This window comes from Ptychodera flava, chromosome 7, assembly GCF_041260155.1.
Source record: "Ptychodera flava strain L36383 chromosome 7, AS_Pfla_20210202, whole genome shotgun sequence".
In the NCBI taxonomy this organism is placed as follows: Eukaryota; Metazoa; Hemichordata; class Enteropneusta; family Ptychoderidae; genus Ptychodera; species Ptychodera flava.
In genome coordinates this window covers 23,439,922-23,452,373 of record NC_091934.1, presented here as the reverse complement: position 1 = coordinate 23,452,373, position 12,452 = coordinate 23,439,922, and the positions used below count along the sequence as shown (strand labels likewise).

Sequence of the window (12,452 nt, the reverse complement as noted above, 5' to 3'; positions counted from 1 at the left end):
GGTTGATTGTGACAAAATAGGGGTAAACATGTCACCCCTATTTGTAACAATCAAGCCAATTTGTAACAAAAGCAGTTTCAGAAAAAAAAAAGTTTCGACAAGGAAAAAAAAGAAAATTGCCCCCAAGCATACAAATATGCATATTTCATTAAGATTTCAACAAATGTGGCAAGGTTTTTCTTTGAAAATTAGGTTTTGTTACAAATAGGGTTGATTGTTACAAATAGGGGTGAACATGTCACCCCTATTTGTACCAATCAACCCAATTTGTAACAAAAGCAGTTTCACAAAAAAATAGTTTCGACAAGGAAAAAAAAGAAAATTGCCCGGAAACATACAAATATGCATATTTCATTAAGATTTCAACAAATGCGGCAAAGTTTTTTTGAAAATTAGGTTTTGTTACAAATAGGGTTATTGTTACAAATAGGGGTAATACACCCACCTTCCAGACACCGACTGAAGCGAGCTTTTGTAACTAGCTTTTCTGTCGATTTGCTTGTTTACCTTTGTCAGGTACTTTCACTGGATACAGAGATTTAGGAGAGGGATTGCAAACTTGCCAGAGTTGCAGGATTTGATTGTCAAGGAAATCTTACTTAGTGAAGGGAATCCAGTGTTGATTATTTGTCGTTCCGAGAGGTGGTGAAAAAAGTATCGTTTCAGTGATCGTGGATAAGAAATATCTGGTAAGGTTTTCAATCTTATAAAGCGAGCCACCAGTTATTTCTCTCGTGTGGACGTCGGTGTTCTGTTTACGTAAATCGTGTTCATTATATTAATTGTTTCACAGTTTTACCAAGATGGACTGTACGAATGATTGTCTGAGCAACGTCTTAAAAATGCGTTAATTCGTGAAATCTTGGTGTTAAAATTTTAGAAGAAATTTTTCAATTAGGGATGGACCATTAGACCTTGGGAGGGGGGTGGTCACAATGAAAGTGTGAAATTTTTTTTTTTACTATTGTAAATTTCTGAATTTTTTTTTCCAATTGAGATTAGCTGTGCAAATGTTTTTTTTCAGAGTAAATTTTCAGATTTATAATGTTTTTTTAGTTCATCGCTGTCTGAAGATAAAGAGGACAAAGATGTGGTGCCAAGCACCACAAGCGGCCACGCAAGCGGTCACGGGTGGGAGGTCAGGAGAGGGGTGTCCCCCTGCTGCTGTTGGAGCTTTTGAAAAATAGAGATAGAAATGGTGTTATTTGGTGCCACTTTGGGAGCATTTTTTTCGGATTACACATCTTCCTCTGAAACATGGTCTTCTTGCTCCTCAGTAGCTTCCTATAGTTTTGAAAATTGACTATTTTGGTTTCCTGGCTTCCCTTTCTACTGCGTGGTGAAGGGCCTACATCCACCCCACCAAACATCATGCATATCTCATGATTTACAATTGATTTTGACAAGCTGAGAAGCTAAAATAAGCTAAATAATATAGTTAAATTTGCATATTTGTGTTTTTAGAGCAATTGTTGCCCTTTTTTGATCAAAACATCTATTTCTCTGTAGCAGCATGTCCAAATTGATTGGATGTGTATAGATGTGTTGAAATTTCAATATTTGTCTTTTTAGGGCAATTTATGTCATTCATGGTCAAAAAATCTGTATTCTCTGAAAGGGCTTGTCCAATTTCTTTGAAATTTGCAACACAAAAACGATTATTCATGCAGATTTATTCAGTATTTGCTATCGAGAAACTTTCACAGTTCAACCCTTTTGCGTGTTTTTGTGTTGGGATTTGTTGGATAGATGGCATTCTACGTAGTGTATTGTTGAATGTTAAAACATGTGTTGCTGTTGTTTTTTGAGGCTGTTTTTTGAGAAAAAAGAATTGAAAATGCCTTTTTAAAAGCAAAATAATACATAATGACTTGATATGTTGTTTTATCATTATTGACGTGTTTCTACTTGTTCACCCATTTTTTTTTTTTTTAACGTTTTTATTGGAGTTATCAAAAATTTTCAAATACATGTCTCGTTAAATCTGAGAAAAAAAAAAAAGACATTACAGGTTTCTTTCATGTTTTCCCAGATTTTAGTATTCATAACTCCTTTTTTGTCATAAAAACAGAACAAACACAAAACAGGACTAAACGGACAAACATAAATCAGATAAATACCTGACAAAACTACATTAGAAAAACAAACACAAAGTGTCAGTGGTTGATGGTACCACAGACGTGACCCATAAACACCTTTGGGTCTATATACCATGTCTCAGACACAGGCTCCTACCCTGATCATCATTACAATAGTAAAATTTTGTAAAAAACAGCAATAATAAGAAACTCTTTCAATAACAGTTTAACCTCGATTAGAAAATCTGCGTGTATCGTTTTGAAGGTTGCTTTCGACCGGACGGCGTCGATCGAAAGACCAGCAAATAAATAGGAAACCGAAAGCGTTAACAACAGTTGGGTTTCCACACATACTTTTCAAAGTTACATAATCTGTTGAGCAGCTACAGTGTAAACTACACAAACAACGCAATACTTTCCTGAAGTATCACTATCATGTTCTGGCGCAAACTATTTCGTTCATGTTGCGAATCAGATGCAAACAGTCAATTCTACATTTCTGCTCCGCGGCGCTGTAGTTCAATCGTATTGCTGACCGTTGATATAGAGTTTGCCGTTTACGAATCTTGGCCTTTTACCTTGTTCATAGGCTTTTTTCATCACGTCTCCTAGTTCACACTTTCGCTTGTAGTCAGAGGGGCACAGATCCTCCGTGACAAAAATGCCTGATCCTTCGAGTGCACGTCTTGCTTTCATCAACACCTTCAGTCGCTCTGGGCGCTTCATGAACTTTACAATGATGTGGCTCGGTTGACCAGCACCTCTCCTTCTGTTTGCTGTTGCCTTTCCTGTGCGCGCGCGGTGTGCGTTTTCCAACATGGCGGTGGCGTTTTCGAATCCAAGTTTATCTTCAAGTAGATCTGCTAATATTTGTGTACAGTTCTCTTCCTCTCTCTCTTGTATCCCTCCAAAGCGGAGATTGAAACTTCTGGAGTACCGCTGCAAACGGATATTTTCTTCAGTGGGTTTTTAGCTTGGAGTCAAGAGCCTGGATAATGAGTTCGAGATCTTTGATGCGTTTCTCTGTGACCACGTGGTCGTTCTTCAATTCGTCGATGTCCTTGGCCGAGTGCTCTAATGACTTTTCAAAGTTATCTTGTTTTTCCTCGATACTTACAAGTCTTTCTCTGAAGTGTTTCTGTTCATTTGCGACTTTATCTATCTTTTCTTCCATCCTTTGGAGGGTGGCCTTGACGAACTGTTCGAATTCACCTTTGATGTGGTCGTGCATCTTGTCGGTTGTTCTCGACTGCTCTTCGTCCTCCGTCCGATCCGAATTATCCTGTTGGTGGTCACGTGCTCTGGCAGTGGCATGGCTGTTGAAGTTGAGAGTCTTCTGTTGAGTTGTCTTTGTGCTCTCTTTACCTGATTTTCCTTTCGGTGGCATGGTTTTCACTCCTTCAGTCGATGCTTGCTACTTTTATATGTCCTTTAGTGGTAAAACTGTTCTGGATAATACTGGTTGTGCTGTATATTTTACTGGGTATTTCGGAGCAACACGATCAGTGGTGCACGCTCATGTCGGTGACCCCTGACCTCTCTCTTGTTCACCCATTCTTGCATTCATCATTGCAATAAAATGCTGTGAAAAAAATGAAACTGATGTGGCCTGCATCTGTTTAGCTTGATCTTAAAAGGCAAATACAACTTTCTGTCTTGACAACCATACCATAGTTTCAATGTTTTACCTAGTGTACCTGCTTGGTTTGTACGCAGGAAACAAGTAGAAAACAGGCTTTATAATTTTCAAGTGATCAGAATACAAAAGTCCTGAAAAGATAAGATAATCACAACTTCCAGTATAAGGGATACAGTCACTCTAAATGTATAAATTAAAATTAAAAATGTGCCTGGAGGATGTACTAAAAAATACAGAAAGTTGCTTTCTGTCGGTAAAATCTAAAAAAAATTCAAAATTTTAAAGACTTTTGCAGACTTTTTTTTACGCCTTTGTCTTCTTATTTATTTTTTTTTATTTTGCAAACTAGTTTGAAGATTTTTTTTTCCTAACTTTCTGCTCTGAAATTTTTTTTTCTGTTTTTGACCACCCCCTCCCAAGATCTAATGGTCCGTCCCTTAGTTCCACGATATTTTGCATGTGGCGGGTTGATGTTTTCACTTGACAAGTTGAGCGACAGCAGAGGATAACTTGCGGTCAGACGCACTGGTGGCCGGGCAGCTTTCGTTCGAACACATAATATTTAATCGGTAACGACATCAATTGAGGCCCCGTCATACTCCAAGCAACCACAGTGAAGGAAAACATTTGATATAAAATATTACATTTCACAATATTCAAATTCAATGCTTGATTTTTAATAATATCGTACCAACTGTAATAGGTCATATTGATAGCACAAACAGCAATCTGATCTGTCGAAACGTACTACAATAACGGTGCTACATTCGCGATATAGCACTGTTGGAACACGCGCGAGTTTTAAGCTTGCGAAAAATCTATTTTTTTTTTTTAAGTTTCACGCCAGAATTTCAATATAATGTTATGGTATAATGAAATTAAGCCACCTCAGCAAAGGGCGCACCACTCGATTTTGACCACTTCACATATGCACTCGATATCGCTCATATGTCACGAACTTGTCGAAATCTCGTGCACGGTATACCGTCCCTTGGTGTGAAATACTACAATGTCTACGCTCACTGATATGACGAATTCACTTTATCATTCAAGTACTGCACTCGCTCCACTAACATATAAGCTCTTTTATGTGGGTGACCGTTATGTAGAAATTTTGCGTGACTGTGCGTTCATTTGTAACACTACACAGGAGGGACTATGGGACCGTGATTATTTATTCAGTGTCAACGTTGATGAAATCAATTGTTCACAACTTATGATAACATTCGAGCAGTGTGCGTTTTAATATTACTTTTGAGAAGTGCCGGTTTTAAAGGCTGACCTTGAGAACAGACTTGTTGTACATTTAATTTTACCAAGGTAGGTCTAATAGTATTAGAAATACTCTATGTACTCTATCTTCTTGGCACGGGCTCAAAATGACTTGGAAGCTCTATAATTAGGCCAAAGTAATTAAATTCTTTGTTTTGCGTCCCCACCCGCTTAGGTATTTAAGGTTTTCATGAAAAACACACTCAGTGTATTTGAATAGGAAATTTTAGGACATAGCCGCTTAGCTTTTCTGAACTAAAATTTTTTTACAATTTTTTATTTGCTGCAATCAAATAACATTGTGTTAATTTTCTTGTGTGTTTTTCAGCCGCTTAGACGCCCACCATTTTTGAGTGGACGCAAAACAAAGAATTTAATTACTTTGGCCTTATTTTCTTTTACAGTTATTTAGTAGGGTACTAACAGTAAGGAACAGACTTGTGATGTTCACTTTTATTACCAAATGACAACATAAACGACAACAAAAACCGTCAACATTAAAAATACAAAGATTACCCCAGTGGAAATACAGGAAGATAAGTGTTAGAGTACAGTCAGTTGTTGTCGTACAGTCTATGGCTATAGACACACAATGACACTGTTCAACCTTGTTGTCATAAGTTTGATGTATGTATCATTTATTTGTCATATTTAATAAATCACTGAAGTGATCGCCGGACATAGCGGCACACTGACCTTTGACCTTGCGTACGGTACGCCATAAAAGTGAATTTACATATAAACGTCATTGAGCAAATCACTGCAGGTAGGCCTTGGAAGGTAGGAGCCTCACTTGGGCCAAAAACGGGGCTTTTGCCCTTCATATCTGCCTGAATCAAACTCGAGGCGATCTCGGACGGTACTGCTATCATGAAAGGACAGTCAAACTCACAGATATGGCTTTGTGCCTTTTCTTTGATCATTCTGAGTTTTGGAGTACCCTGCCAAGCGACTACTGTTGCTGGCCAAACCGTGCCCACAGGTAGGTCAACATGTTACGTTACGACCCTCGTATGTCGGGTTACCAGCCGCTGGTTCTAGCTTTCGACACAGTTGAGTGACCGTGTTTTTTCCATGACCAACTACACCTAACTACACCCAACAGTCACAACTGCACTTGAGCCTGACCATGAAGGCAGCTACCTCCATGGTCAGACAGCGGATACTGTTGTAGTTTTCTTATCTATTGTTTTTCACATGTCTAGTTATAGGCAAGTTCATGGCGCGATCAAAGAGAGTGTAATACAAGAGAGGATGTACACAACGAACAAGCACAACCTCTGCGACAAGCGCGGTTCAAATGCTTTTATACTTTGCCGGAAACCAAATGGGTTCCATTCAGCTTGTGGCCCAAGACGCACGGTGCGCTCATGCGATAAAATTAGCATAACAAAGTCATCATTTCTTGTCGTTTACTGAACACGTCAAACCCACATTGTAAACGGATATCACTATTTCAGCGTAGACCCTAGAGAATTCACGTGCGGGCATTTTAGAGGTAGTGAAACTTGGACTCAAACATTGATTTACAAGGCCCAATGGCATTTGATCAAGGGCAAAGCATGGACTATAAATATAGTCCATTGACAGAGCAATCGAACTGTCTCGAGTTTGGAAATTGTATTAATATTTGTTATTCCAATGTTAACCCCTGAACAATTAAAGCATTGTGGCCGCTACTCTTTAATTGTAGAAATCAGTAGCATGACATTGAATTGCATTGTTATGCAAATTACATTGTAGTCTCTAAGCTATCAGACATTCCTTGGGAGAACACTATATTTGTTTTGGTCCAAGACAGTAGGCAGACCGCGTTGGCAGCGACACCCATGGTTTCTGTCATAGAAGTAGAGGCGAGACAACTTCCAGGCTTTTTTCTGTATCACCCAAGTGCAGGTGAAAATAAAGTAAATAAAATGTTTTACTGTTTGACAATAGTTACAAACGTCGGGGGCAGCAGTACAAACATCTCACGAGTACTCCATGATGACGTAATGCGAACACAGACATAATAGGACCATCTCAATGGTATGGGTACTCCAGTCCAGGGTCCCTCCCTGCCTCTCTGCTCTCTCATTGCATGGTGGTAAAAGAAAGACAAAAACCACGGTACCTGTCAACTTTGGTAACTTTAACCTTACATTTTTACAAAAGCGTAGAATTTCATACCCTATAACCCTACATCCATTCTGTAACCGCCCTATACAGTCATGGAAGTAGTACACGGAGGATATTCCGGTGGTTTTTGTGTATTAGGCTGCAGATGGCCTTGTTTGTACATGGAGGTAAAATCTCTGTTTTAAGCACTATGGTTTGTACCAAGTGTTCTCAGAATGGAGGTAAAAAGTTTCCTCAAATGCTCTCAGTAAGCTTGTCGTGTAACAAAAACTTATGCTGTGCATTCTGTATATGACCGCGGAGGTACAAAAGATTTGGTACTATACTAACTTCCATGCGCGCACGGAGGTATTCGGGTGCTATCTCTATATCTCTATGCACAGACTAGGAAGAAAATCGTTCCATGGTGTTATTTTCACTACATATCATTTCAACAGATTATATATATATATATATATATATATATATATACACGTATTTTACTGCATTTGTGACATACTACATGTGTGACGGCTGTGGTGTTGATTAATCAATTAATCCGCTGATACGGACAGCGGATTAGCAAGTTGGCAATGTTTTCGAAACAATTATAGTAGTGTACACACAGGTTGAAGAAGAGATAAGAACTTGTCAGTAATATATAAAGCAGTCAGACGGTGTGGAGTCGAAATCTTTATTTGAAATGCTACCGTCAAAATTAATAAAATTACTTGTAGTAATAAAGAAAGCAGTCTGACGGTTTGGAGTTGAACTCTTTATTTGAAATATCACAGACAAAATTAATAAAATCAAATACGGTAAACCGTCGCACAAAAAACCCTGCCTCCCCATCCCAGGGGTCTTATTTCTTCCCCCTGTGGCAACACATTCAGTCGAAGGCCTTCTATTCTGTCACGTTTTATGATTCATGAAGGTCAATATTTGCATATTTTTGTGAGCAGTGCAGCCAGCGGTAGAAATGGGGCTGGAGACCAGAATATTCTTTAATGAAATACAAGGAATGGCAAAACGTGAAGGTGATGTCGGCACTCATACTATAAGTACGCGTTTCCGCTGCACGCGAAATACGCCTAAAATCGAGTTCAGCGAAGACATCTAGCCCTAAATTAGCCAAATTGGCCATGCCGAATTTCACGATTCTACGACATACTGTACTGGTGCCAATCGTCCGTACAAAGCTGAAATTTAGTGTGAATTTAGATAGAAATATTGCAATGCGCATTGATTCAGGCTTCTCTACTCATTGCAAATACACTTTTACACTTAAAGGCTGCGGTGCGCATAATGCAGCATATTTTGCTCAAAATCACCTTGATGCAAAGATATGGTATTTTTTTTATTAATTTGTTAACCCCGGATTAAAATATTGATCGGGTTCACCGTTTGGCATGACAAGTAGTCGTAAGTTGGCTGAGAAAGAGAAGTAAATTTATGCAAATCACCCAATATCCTTGCTTATTTTTTCTCCCGTTTTCAATATTTCGAAAATAATTAACTCCATTCTGGTTTGGTCAAAATGTTGTTTTGCGATAAAATTGTTACATTTTGAATAAAAGTAATTTCAATTTTTACTTGTCATGATTTTAACCACATTTTTGATTGGGAATATATAACGGAAAACAAAAATGTCATATTTTCTATATATACTCTAGTTTCAAATGAGAAATTAAATTTCATATACTATCAAGTTTTCAAGTTTGACACAATTTATTTTTATTAGTAATACCGAGATGCTGAAACATACCAATATAGCGTTTCCATGAAGCAATTACATTAATAACGGAAATCTTCTACGGAGGCAAACTTCAACCATGCTGCACGTTTAACGGTTACGGAATGCCCTTTCTTTTTTTTCACGAGAAACTCGTGTATTTATTGTTCTGGTGTGACTGAACACTGTATGTATACTTCTCACCTGTACCACTTTGTTGTACCCCCTTGCTTATGTGCTGGAGGCCTTGAAAAGCAATAAACCATAGGGTACAGCAGTAAGTCCCCTTGGGTCGGGAGGGGAGGGGAGGGATTTTTTTTTGCTATGGTTTAATTTATTTTATTTAATTAATTTTGACTTTAATATTTCAGATAAGATTAAGACACAGAAAAACACCGACATACATAAACGACAAAACGCGATCACAGACAAAGAAGACCACGACTGGCAGACTTAAAACGACTCCAAATTACACCCTGTGAAACATACTTGTTCAGTTTTGATAAACTCTAGTAGGTGTGTTTTGAAATTTCTGGTGACTAGTGATCGATAGTTTAATCCCAGAACATTTTTCTTTGTAACTTTTCCATGCTAAGCAGTAGCCGTGACAACCAACGATGCGGCGCCCCTCAGCACAGAAGGGAACACCACGACTGCCCCCGAAACTACTATGCAAGACAGTAAAACGTCGCCGGCAGAGGGCGCCACAGCAGGGAAGATGACCTCTCAGCAACCGACAGAAGAATTGGTGGCGACAGAAAATACCACTCTGTCAAGTCCAACGAATTTCACCGTAACAGAAACAACTTCTGCACCAGAACAAGGTATGAGTCATTTATGCCCAAGAACGTGCCTTGTGCCAACAATTTTTGCATCTTCGAACTTCGATTATCTAATACAATAAGTAGGTGTATGAATAGAATGGAATTTAGTTCTATTCTAAATTGCCAGATTTTCATCCTCCGCAATGCCGGACCAGGGATCGTGCTTGACAGTCAGCTTGGGAGATGTAAATATACGGACACACACGTTAAACGTTGGACACACGAGTCTGTAACGTCACACACGGGTCACTAGTTGTTGATTGACACTGAGTCCCTCTATAGAGGGACTGTGACGGGTATTAGCACAGGGCGCTCCGATCGTCGCTTTGCAAAGCTTCTCGGACACTGTCTTGTTGTGTCGTTGGGACTTCACGAAGCGACAATGGTAGCGCCTGTGGGTATTGCGCAAGGGAACTGTAAACTGCATTTGCTTCTTTGATTCGAAGAGAATAGTGCGGGTGACACGAAAGGGTCCTGTCAAGTATAGCATGAATCGGCCGATGACGTCGACGATTCCGATGTTCGTAAAAAATACTTCTCATAGAACAGGCCGGTCTCTTCGCCTGGGCAATGACTTGTCGATAAAAGTACAGCAGAGTCAAGCCGTGTTCGTTCGCAACTCCGGGAATCCTAAAAAAACCCATTCAAACCTCATTTTGAATCTGAATTATAGTAACTTTACGTCAAGAAAAACTGCCCTTGTGCCGTCAGGAGTAATACACAGGTTGTTACCGTCGTGTCACTAGTTGCAGACTAAATTATGCCAGAGTGAAGATTAACAAAGTTCTAATGGTCAATTTACGACCGATTTCTACAAGGCTACAGATTGTGACTAACTTCCCCAAAATACGCGGCGCCATTACTCACTGCAGCTTCACAAGCTGCAGCGAACACTGTAATTAAGGAGCATTAAATTCGCTCATTTTATCCTTGATCAACAAACCTCTGTTAGTCAGCGTTTGTTTATTTACAGAAAGAGAATTTATTTTTCTCGTTTCAGATACTCTGGTTTATTTATTAACGGGCCTTATTATGATGATTCTAATCTTCCTTGTAATAATTATTGCCTTTGAGTACAGAAGACGGAAGAATAAGAAAGAAAGGTCAGTGAACTCCTTTCCATGTCAATTCTGTCATGTGCTGATCTGAATTTGTTTACCAGTATATGCTACTCTCCTCCCTGTCTCTCTCCCCTCTCTCTCCCTTTCCCCCCCTCTCTCTCTCTCTCTCTCTCTCTCTCTCTCTCTCTCTCTCTCTCTCTCTCGGCCCACCAAAGTTTAGCCGAAGAACAAAGTTAGACCTTGTCTTTTTCACTTGTCAGGCGAGAGACGGCATTACTCAAGAAAGAAAATACCGAACAGGATCTCGATGGCGAAGAAAACCCAGCATGTGCAGACTTTGGAGTTCAAGTCGACTTTCCCGAAGAAGAAGATGGCGCAAAAAACAGTGTCGATGGACCGTATGCATTATAAAACGAAACAACCACAATGTTTTATCTGAGTGTTTATTTATTCACAGGTTTTAACAATTATGGTATTTTTATATTTTCTACAAATGACTCATGTTGAAGCTTGAAGAGTGTAAATGAAGTTTCCGCCGTGTAAATTATTACGCTAAAGCATTAAAAGTAAACCGTATATTTTTAGCTGTCATTATTGACCGTGGCGTCAATAGATACCAGTGTCCGATCGGGCTTACTGTTCAAAAAACAAAAGCATTCAACATGTCAGCCGTGTGATGGCGCTGTGATAGAGGGACCGTGATTCAAATAAGATTTTCAGAACGATAGATTCTGAATCAAGACAAGTCCTCAGGCTATCGCAGTCGTTTTTACCACATATTTGATTTCTTAGAATAATTAGGGAATGTACAAAGATTTAATCAACAACATTTTGTTAATAATACTTCATGTTCCATTTGTAACCACCGTCTTTCACTTGTAAAACATGGCGGGACCTTAAGTATATATGGCGAAGTTATACAACTACGGGCCATTCCAGGTTCACTGGATTTTACACAATGGCGATAACGAGAGGGCTATAGGTATGAATATTATGGGTTATGATATTGAATTTAATGTACTGTTTAGAGTTTAAGTCTTTGTCTCAAGGGGACTGAGGAATGAGTTATTTTTTTATATATAACCGCTGAATCATCAGAGAAAAATTCCAAATAGATTTACAAGGAAGTTCACCCACAAACCGCTCCCTGCATCAAATAAATAGACCAGGAATGACGTCAACCTGAATCTAATTTTGTTTGTTGACGACGCAATGTCTTCATTCAGCGAATGGCAGCATTAACCAGAGGGTGTGTCCTGCATTTCCATTTACGATAAAGATGGTTCAATGATCAGTATTAAACTTTCATTTTTGATTCGTTTTCGTAATTGTGATCTGTAGCCTTTGATTTCAACACGCACAACGTATGTCCAAAATGGACTCGGTTTGAGCAAAAATGCCCAAAGTGTGTCAGGCTTTTTTTTTTTATTTCCACCTTTGTAGAGACGGTAGGCGATCGTTTTGCTACTACCACAATTTTTTTCCATATTCTCAAATGTCTGATTGTAAATTTTACTTTGGTGATTGTTCAGTTTACGGGGCTTTGCCGAGACTCGAGATAAATCCAGATTTCGTGACGTAACCAACGTTACTCGGTAACCTGACCCATTTGAAAGGAACCATGGAAAGACTTGATTTGAACTTACGACATCATCTTGTGAGCAGCAGAACTCTGTGATCACAGACTTTCTTTAAATCTCACTTGAGCAGACGAATACCCGAAATGCCATTATCCGAAAATGTTCACAT

The 12,452-nt window shown here is 39.0% G+C and overlaps 1 protein-coding gene across 2 annotated transcripts; it reads left to right on the top strand.

Moving 5' to 3' along the window:
- Nucleotides 1–5,725: 5,725 nt before the first annotated feature.
- LOC139137056 (uncharacterized) lies at nt 5,726–12,031 on the top strand. Of its 2 annotated transcripts, none has more exons than XM_070705012.1 (4): nt 5,726–5,971; nt 9,418–9,642; nt 10,643–10,745; nt 10,964–12,031. In XM_070705012.1, the coding sequence occupies exons 1-4, from the start codon at nt 5,860–5,862 to the stop codon at nt 11,112–11,114; spliced, it is 591 nt and encodes a 196-aa protein (XP_070561113.1). In that variant the 5' UTR covers nt 5,726–5,859; the 3' UTR covers nt 11,115–12,031. The 2 variants fall into 2 exon arrangements, with proteins under 2 accessions (XP_070561113.1, XP_070561112.1); XM_070705011.1 differs by having other exon boundaries at nt 5,732–5,971; nt 9,415–9,642.
- Nucleotides 12,032–12,452: the final 421 nt, after the last annotated feature.